Source organism: Dreissena polymorpha, chromosome 1, assembly GCF_020536995.1.
Source record: "Dreissena polymorpha isolate Duluth1 chromosome 1, UMN_Dpol_1.0, whole genome shotgun sequence".
Classification (NCBI taxonomy): Eukaryota; Metazoa; Mollusca; class Bivalvia; order Myida; family Dreissenidae; genus Dreissena; species Dreissena polymorpha.
This window is the reverse complement of record NC_068355.1, coordinates 141,932,947-141,942,876: the sequence shown is the minus strand read 5'-3', so window position 1 is coordinate 141,942,876 and position 9,930 is coordinate 141,932,947. Positions and strand designations below refer to the sequence as shown.

The 9,930-nt window shown below is 38.4% G+C and overlaps 1 protein-coding gene across 1 annotated transcript; it reads left to right on the top strand.

Moving 5' to 3' along the window:
- Positions 1-2,672: 2,672 nt before the first annotated feature.
- LOC127853332 (carbohydrate sulfotransferase 5-like) lies at positions 2,673-5,752 on the top strand. The gene is made up of 3 exons (XM_052387769.1): positions 2,673-2,908; positions 3,328-3,631; positions 4,335-5,752. The coding sequence occupies exons 1-3, from the start codon at positions 2,680-2,682 to the stop codon at positions 5,152-5,154; spliced, it is 1,353 nt and encodes a 450-aa protein (XP_052243729.1). The 5' UTR covers positions 2,673-2,679; the 3' UTR covers positions 5,155-5,752.
- The last annotated feature ends 4,178 nt before the right edge of the window (positions 5,753-9,930 follow it).

Genomic DNA, 9,930 nt, shown 5'->3' with positions numbered 1-9,930 from the left:
TTCTCTGATCGTTATGTAAAACTCTGTTGTGTTCTTTGTTATATGTATATGGAATTAGTTTATATAGAAATTGTATTTGTATATATGTATATGATTGTCTTTGCCATAAGTTGTTATATTTGTAAATGACCAAAGGCAAATATTTTGCCGATTGCTAATAAACTGAAACTGGTATTTCTCGTAGATCACGTGACGCATGATGGTATAATTATATACCAAAGTACAAAACTGGTATCCTATTTCAATTAAAAGGCTATAATTAACCACATAAATGTAAATTTAATTTTGATTGTTGAAAAACGTTTAGTTTTGGGAAGTTAAAATGTAACATTGTTATTGTAATTAATGTAATTAAGTAAGCGTTACTGAGTTAGCTTCATGCGCATGCAGCTACGCCATTTTTAAAGTACATTAGAAAAAAAGAGTACTCCATAATCATGCATAATGCAGTGAAAAGTAACACAGTAAATATAACAACATCATCTACGATTAGATTGATTGATTATTAAAAGTTCGCGTTTGCATATTTAGCTTATTGACATATGAGTCGCATTCTGGGCTTAATGCATGTGCGTAATGTGTCATCCCAGATTAGCCTGTGCAGCCCGCACATCAGGGACGACACTTTCCACCTAAACTTGATTTTCGGTAACGAGGGACTTCCTTGTAACTAAAAATACCATAAAAGCGGAAAGTGTCGTCCCTGATTAGCCTGTGCGGACTGCACAGGCTAATCTGGGATGACACTTTACGCACATGAATTAAGCCCAGTTTTCTCAGAACACGACCTCTATGCTATAAAACGTTTGCTGATCCAGAGTGAGCAAAAACAAAACATGCGTCTAGCCTCCGGTCTATATAATTTGTCAAAATGTTACTATTATATAGCGTGACGCTTTATCACGTCAAGTCGGTAAACATTGCTGTCAAATCATAACATTGTACCGTGAACGCTGATGGCTTATTTATATCAAGGAAGAGTAAACAGACGTGACAACTATACCTATGATCGGGTTCACATTGAAGAGTTTCATAACAGAGTTTCATGACGCTTTCTGCGGATTGGATATATATTTTTGTGATCAGGTATTGTTTTAAGATTTTTATGAGAAACAGTGTGTTACTTCTTTGAGTGTTGTTGGTTAAACGGACGTTTGTCTTGAAAAACCATAATTTTACCAAAACAATTTGTTGCTCGAAATAAATATCGTACAAATGATGTGGACATGGTAGCTCGTTGTTGTATAACATGTAAGACTTAGGGCGCACATACCGAGGAACTTATTAACATAGGCATTTATTGAGCCGCGGTCTGGGAAAACTGGGCTTAATGCATGTGCAAAAAGCGTCATCCTAAAGTAGCCTGTGCAAACTGCACAGTCTAACTATGAACGACACTTTCTGCTTCTATGGAATTTTTCGTTCAAATGAAGTCTTTTCTAAACTAAAATCCAGTCTTACACAGGCTAATCTGGGACGACACTTTTCGCACATGCAGAAAGCCTTGTTCAATTAGCTTCATACATTAGTAGATTAGTAGATTAACGGCCGTGCAATATGTGTAAAGTTTTTCCATTAGAAAAATGTATACAAAAGACGCACAGACAGGTTTGGTCAGCGATGCCGGATAAGCCTCGCCTACTGCCCCGCTCAGTGAATAGAAGCTTGCGGTAATTTGTATGCATGTACTGTTGTGTTATTAGCTCTTTGATTGTGGTAGTGTATAAACGTATGAAAAACCAATACTCAAAAAAGAATAACGCATGATTGAACTAGAATGACCCAAACACTTGAATTCATACCACATACGTAAGTTAACTTAAAGGTCGGTCGATATCGGCGTCATACCACCAAACACGTCTGAAATCAGTAATCAACCGTTACACCCTTTTGCATTGTTTGAAAGGGACTTGTTCGCAGATATGAAATTATTTTTTAAACGTCATAAAATAAACTGCACAGGCAAATCTGGGACGACACTTTACGCACATGCATTATGCCCAGTTTTCTCAAGACGCGACTCATATAAGAAAAACCTTTAAAATCCCCCTGCTTAAGCTATTATATTTGGTACGCGGCATCCTCTAGAGGTCCTCTACAAGTTTGTTCAAACCATGCTGAAAGGTTCCAAGCTGACCACTCCCCAAGCGTTTTTAGATGGGCGTATTAAAAAACAACAACACAAACTTTAAATCTTCTCTGAAACAACAAGGCTGATTGATTGAATCAGCAAGAAAAAAATGTTACTCTAGAAAACGACATGGTCCTTATGTTTTATATTTGGAATGTAACATCTATACTTGTCCTTTATTAAATGTATGCCACTTGTGTCAACATTGACCACACTCGGATTGTTGTGTGAAGTGTTGTATAGTGGATATGCTTCCAAATATTGAATGTTGGAATGTTTCTGAGTCCCGATGAACTTGTATGGCAATTAAATTTATAATTCGAGTATATAAGGCATTCCACAATATTTCCGTGAGCTGGTATGACCGTTTGCTGCTATGGTTCTGATGTTTAAAGTGAGTCCACTTTATTTCAGTGAGTTTGTGGATTTCACTTTTTAAGTGAGTACACTATGTATTAGTAATCTGGTATGATAGCTCGACGGAAGCTCTGTGATACCTATATGATTCCAATACCCCATGGTATTCCACTATATTTCAGTGAGCTGGTATGATAGTTCGACGGAAGCGCTATGGTCTCGTGCTGTGCCTGCTGCCCCTCCTGCTCATCGCTCTCTTCCTCAGTCTGCCTGTCCGCCCGGGAACCGGCCCCGTGCGTTACCTGGGGACACCACTGGCCCGAGACAACATCACCAACAACAACAAAGATATTAACAACAACGATTACAACATTAGCGATTACAACGCCATCAACAACTATGACATATCTACCGACATATGTGAGGGGCTTAATTAAGACTCGTGTAGGATAGAACGAAATGGCATTTGAAAGAATGCTTTTTAAATTCCTCTTCATCGCATTTTGGTTTTTCCTTTTGCACATACCTTGAAGCACGTTGACTCTTTTTTGTTAACAGACACCGCTGACATCATATATAACGTGCTGACATCATATATAACGTGCTGACATCATATATAACGTGCTGACATCATACATAACGTGCTGATATTATATAACGTTGATGGCCTAATGCCATTTAAAGAGAACTTAAGATTTTCCAATTGTTGTTTTGCGACTTCCCTAGAACACGATTCGCTTTAATTTGACTCGAGCTGAGTCTCAATCCGTAATTGATTAATCCGATTGCATCTAAAATTGACGCATACATTTTTTATAGTATATGTCAATGTTTTTCAGGGTTTTACAATGTGTTTAACACGGCGGATAGAAACAAAGGATATCGGAAGTTAAATTCTATTGCCAATATCACGACAACCACAGAATCTCTTCGCAACTCCCATTCTACATCCGGTTTCGCTGTGCGCATTCGTTCCCATTCGCACATCGTCATCATCATTTCGTACATGCGCAGTGGGTCAACACTGACAGGCGACATTATGCAGCACTTTCCCGGCACGTTCTATGTCTTCGAACCCTTTCACGCCATGGAAATCAGAACGAAGCAGAATAAACACCTTGTCTACCTTAATGGGACAAAGAGGTAATTTAGTAAAAAAAAAAAAACAACAACACAGTAACAAACAAAACAAAACGATAAGAACATTTATGGAACAAAATAAATATGTATACGCATGCATACTGCCGCAGCCTAATTCAATAGCCATCCAATTAAAATAAGTGTTCTTTTGTTCTGTTATATGTTTGCGAGTCCCGCTTAACATATATTCATAAAAGCCTCTGAACGATAACAAGACACGCATGTTCTAATAAGGTAAAGATGAGACATAATGGTCAATATGCCAGAAACGCATGCTCCTTATATGTTAAAATTTCAAGTTATAATCAGAAATTGTTTCTTATAGTTTTATGATAATTGTCATTTTTTGTATAGACCTCATGTTATGCGGACAGACATGCAAACGGACAGACAGACACACACATAGACATACACACAGACACACGGACGGACGGACAGGCAGACATACAGGCGACACACAGGCAGACACACAGGCAGACACACAGACAGACACACACACACAGGCAGACACACAGGCAGACACACAAACAGACACACAGGCAGACACACAGGCAGACACACAGACAGACACACACACAGACAGACACACAGACACGCACCAGACACACAGACACACACACACTTATACACTTTGTGTTTTAATATAATATTAAGTACATGTATATTATGAAACAACAACAGATCAATTCCACTGGTCGTGTTTTAGATCGCTGACAAACGCCACGTTCTCGGACCGTATGGCACTGCAGGAAGAACTACACAAGTGGCTGGAGTGTCGCCTCGAGGAGCTTGATGTGAACTCTCTCGCTGACAGCTTCCACCAGTACTACAGCGCCACAATGAGCAAGTTCTCCGCCTGCTGGCAAGCCAAGCATCGTATCGTGCGCAGCCTCCAGGAGTGCCTTCCGGTCGCCAAGGAGCTCTGCGAGCGCGCCCACTTCCGCTTGTTCAAGTTTATACGTCTGCCGATGGATGTTATAGAGTCCGTGTTCGAGAGCTATCCGAATTTGCAGGTTATCCATTTGCTGAGAGATCCGCGCGCTGTTCTGAGATCTCAGGTCAAGGTCAATGCGTTCACGCTGGAGGAAATCCCACCAAAAGCGCGTGCGCATTGCGCGCGCATATCGACTGACCTGTCGAGCACTATCCGGTTATACAATAAATATCCGACGCGGACGCGCCTTCTGCTGTACGAAAGACTAGCCGAAAATCCATTAGACACATCGAGGAAAATGTTCACGTTTATAGGGAAACCGCATGATGTAACCATTTTAGATTACGTGTATAATATGACGCAAGCGGGCCATCGGAGCGTTGGCTTAGACTTTGGCGTCCTACAAGTTAACTCGACTCGCACGGCATATTTATGGCGCGACGAGCTAAGCTACCACACAATCCAGAGGATTGACTCTTACTGCAAGGGAGTGTACAGTTACCTTGGTTACCAAGTATTCCGGTCCGAGCGGGAGTCACGGGACCACAATTTTCCTACGCTGCTTTCGCCGAACATTTCGTTGATACTGTGACATAAGTCGACACCTTTATGACCTTAATTTAACGCTACAAAGAACGTTTGACATGTTTTCACACATTCTGATTATGATCATAATTCAGCCTGACTGTACAATATGAGCCTCGCCCTTGACAAAGGGGCCTTAATGATTGTGCGTAAAGTGTAGTCCCAGATTAGCCTGTGCAGTCCGCACAGGCTAATCTGGAACGACCCTTTGCGCTTTTTTGGTATTTTTCGTATAAAGGAAGTTTCTTCTTAGCGGAATTCCAGTTAAAGCGGGCGGTTTCGTCGACGAAATTACATAGACTCTCTGGATTTTAAGACAAAAATTCTGACGTGGAGGGTTTTTATTTAACAGTTAAATATTTTTTGAGCATCGAACGATTCCAAAACGTATTTTTGATTTTGTGCTTGTCATGCATACTTGAGAGCTTCAATAGAAATAAAATTATTGTAATCGCTTCGACATTCGATTTCGTAAATCGTGTTTATGGTGTCAAAGCTAAAGCATTCGATGCAATCGTTTGAAAAGTGGGATTTAAAATCAAAATAGATAAACGGATGGAATAACAGAAAATGGAATTACAAATCTGTGTTATTTTATTATTATTAGAACCGGGTTTAAGTTGTCAACGAGGTATATGTGTCTTTTTCTATAAATTTTGCTGTTTCAGTTTTTGACAAATCTTGTTAAAGCACAAATAGAGGCATCAATTTAATGTACAGATGAGTTTCAGTTTCAATCGATTTTGGTATTATCCAAATTGTGTGCTGCGTGTCATTATTTAGACAATAACACACGGCAGAGCTGGGCCGGACGTCTATCATCGGCCCACTGCCGACATAATGGCCCGAGGGCCATTATGCGGCTAGGGCCGATTTTAGACGTCCGGCCCAGCTCTGCCGTGTGTTATCGTTAATTTCACATATCATACTATATCGGTCCTTCACTAAAATTTATACAGAACCAGCCTACCGTACTTTTATTTTCATTCAATTAATAACGCAATTTATGACGTATCTCATTTGACGTAATTTCAATGACGAAACTACATAGACTCTCTGGATTTTAGGACAACAATTCGGACGAGGAGAGCTTTATTTAACAGTTAAATATTTTTTAAGCATCGAACGATTCCAAAACGTATTTCGGATTGTGTGTTTCTTGCATACTTGAGGGCTTCGATAGAAATAAAATTATTGTAATCGCTTCGACATTCGATTTCGTAAATCGTGTTTATGGTGACAGTGTTAAGCATTTAATGCAATCGTTTAAAAACGTGTGATTTAAAATCAAAATAGATACACGGATGGAATAACAAAAAATGGAATTACAAATCTTTGTTATTATATTATTATAAGAACCGGTTTTAAGTTGTCATCGAGGTATGTGCGTCTTTTTCTATAAATTTTGCTGTTTCAGTGTTTGACGAATCTTGTTAAAGCACAAATAGAGGCATCAATTTAACGTACAGATGAGTTTCAGTTTCAATCGATATTTGTTTTATCCAAATGTGTGCTACGTGTCCTTATAAATATGTCCGATTCTTTCGTTGAGTTGTGGCTTAATTTTATTGATCACCGTTGGCTAAGACTGAATGTTGACGCCATTTTGTTAGGTATATAAGCCGCGCGATTCCATTCTTTTCTGGTATGAAAAATCGGCTCGGCTCAGCGGGCTGATATAATTTTTATTGGTCCGCTAGATACGAATAACGGCCCACTCGCAACGTCATTTTGTTACTATTTATAGTAACGATGTGTGATATAATTATGCTCGATTCTTTCGTTGAGTTGTAGCTTAATTTTATTGATCACCGTTGTCTAAAACTGAATGTGGACGCTATTTTGTTCAGTATAAGCCGCGCGATCCCATTGTTTTCTGATATGAAAATTCGGCCCGACTCAGCGGGCTGATATAATATATATTGGCCCGCTATATACGAATAACGGCCCGCTCGCGACGTCATGTTGTTACTATTTATAGTAACGATATGTGATATGTGATAACGGTCGGTCTGTCTGTCTGTCGGTCCGTAATCACATATTGTCTAAATATCAGTAGGCGCATGTTGAGAGTTAAATTATTGCATGTCATTGTGTAATGGCACTCTGATACCACAGTATCTGAGTCACTCTTAAACCCGAAAATCAGGAATATATTGCGGATAACAAAGCCAATACTGGAATCATAACTTTATATACAAACACAGTATTTTTCTTCATGCTCTTCGAAAATTGTTCGGGCAGCGTATAAACGCCGCTTTATCATCACTCTTTCCCGGAGTATTTCTCTCATTCTCAACAATAACGGGCAGATTGCAATGAAACATGTCGGGAGTCTTAATTACCAGAGGAAAGACTGCTCATAACGAGGATGTTCCGCTTCAATGATTTTATTTTATAATCGTCATGAGACTTCTATGATATTTATTCAGTGGAGTATACTGTAAATGTAATGCTTATCAGGCTACACCATAATTGACTCGCAAGTGATGTTTCATTGACAAAATGATGCATGCTACGATCAGAGCGTAATATTTCTTGGTGTTGGATGCTTTCCAAAATAATGTATAAGTGAACAATCCTTTTCCATAGTGTGTCGAAGCACACAATTATTATGCTTTATGCAAATCAGGGTGCCTATTTGTATTGTGTCAAGCTTAAATATATATGAGCCTCGGTCATGTAAAAACGGGGCTTAATGCATGTGCGTAAACTGTTGTCCTACATTAGTCTAATCAGGGTCGACACCTTCCGCTTACATGGCATTTTTCGTTTAGCGAAAATCGAGGTAAGCCGGAAAGTGTCGTCTCTGATTTTATTATGCGGACTGCACAGGCCAATCTGGGACGAAACTGAATGCACATGCATTAAGCCCTGTTTTTCCCTAGTGCGGCTGGTATATATCTTACATGGTATTAAGCACTGCACTTTAGTGCTTTGAGTTATTTAAATACCTCATCTCTTCTTATTTCATTCCTTTATACTACCGATACCATCAGTTTGCTGGTATCAAGTTTCCATCGGTCATGAATTCAACAACTGTGAATTTAAGTTCCAGTGTAAATGCAGATATTCGAATAAGGTAAAAGGCCTTCGTCGTACCTGTTATCTGTCTTTTGATGTTGCTTTCAGCGTGTCACTTAGTCAGTATATTTGTGAAACTTACTGCATGTTTATTGCCCGTCTATTTAAATCGATTTATCGTCGAAATGATGTATGTTTGTGTTTTCACTTAAAACGCAAATTGTTGTTGCATATATTAATGGCGATGAACTCTATAGTCGATCATAAACTGTTATGTTTATTTAGGTTCTGTAATAAAACATATTAAACCAGCAAAAACTGTAAAGATAAATACTCACTGCGAGTTAATTAATTTGTATGCATACTAGAGGTATCTCCAGACCAACCGGCGCAATCGCGCAGTCTAATCAGGGACTGCCCTGTCCGCTATAAAGTTACAATAGGTTTCGTGATCTCATTATGGAATGCGCTGTCTAGTCTGGAGCTAACATAACCGCTATAAAGTCACACGATATTTCGTGATCTCATGAGCGAACGCGTAGGCTGGTCTGGAGCTACGGTGCCCGCCTTGGCTTAAGACCAGTTTTAGCTTGACGCGGCTTATAATATTTAAATGATTGATAAGGTCCCAAACCACCGACAAAAGTTCGCTCATTGCTTTCACAAACCTGTCTACCAGTATTTTAATGCATCACATTCATTTTGGTTTGTTAATTTTCATGTCAATAGCTATAGCTAGTTGTTTTCAGGTTTTGTGTGTATAATATAATGTTAATAAATGTATGCACATTTATAGACCTTATTTTTTAATGAATGTATTTGTTTTTATATTACCCATACACCTTATTTAACAACATTACTTAACATTAAACACTCACACATGCAAATAATATTTATCCTAATTTCCTACAAAGTAGGAGTGTGATGAAATAACTATATGTTCTAGTATTTTGTAATGTTTATAAATGCCATAATGATACATGTTAATAAACAACATTAACATAATTATATGGTTCGCACATGTATGTGTTGCAAACAACTTGTTGTTTTTTTGTTAACCAATAGTACACGATTGCGAATACTTATGCGTAGTTCTTTCAATCACTCAGAATAAATGGACTTGTTCCCATATTTCTTAATTTTGGAACAGTTCATCAAATAAATGACGTAACACAACTGTAATATGTGGAAAAGTTTTAATCACTTTCAAAAAAAAAGAAGAAAAACATGGGATTTTACTTAAATTAGCGATGAAAAGCGTTCCAAACGCTATATAGTTTTTACGACTTTGATGGATGATTATTATTGATGAAATGTATATTATTACCATTTTTCTTAGTCAGGAGTGCCATTTTCTTGTTTGAATAAAATGAATACCTTCTATTTTTTAATTTATTACCTTTTTGCCAAACTGTCAAGTAATACCTTTAACGCGTTACAATTTCGATGTATTTAAATCATAATTTCGAGCTTACAGTGATCGACTCAGCAAACCTCCGCACTGCCTGTCAATTACAAAAAAAAGGATCCGCACACGACTGCCCTGTGGTGGAGACGTTATGTTGCACGTCGTCTATCCATTTGCACCCATTCGTTAATTGTTTGTAAGAAACTTTCATGTTTGTCAAATTCGACCAACTGTCTGACAAGTTCGTGTGCATGAGACGAAATGAGGCATATACTTAAATGTTTTTTTCTTTGATTGAGACGGTTTTAAATTCTGCGTATTTCTTGTAATAAACTGATGATAACGAAGACA

Coding starts and splice junctions, on each gene's coding strand:
- LOC127853332 (XM_052387769.1), top strand. CDS start 2,680: ATGATAGTTCGACGGAAGCGCTATGGTCTCGTGCTGTGCCTGCTGCCC. Junction 2,909..3,327: donor TGACATATCTACCGACATAT/GTGAGGGGCTTA, acceptor AATGTTTTTCAG/GGTTTTACAATGTGTTTAAC. Junction 3,632..4,334: donor TACCTTAATGGGACAAAGAG/GTAATTTAGTAA, acceptor GTCGTGTTTTAG/ATCGCTGACAAACGCCACGT.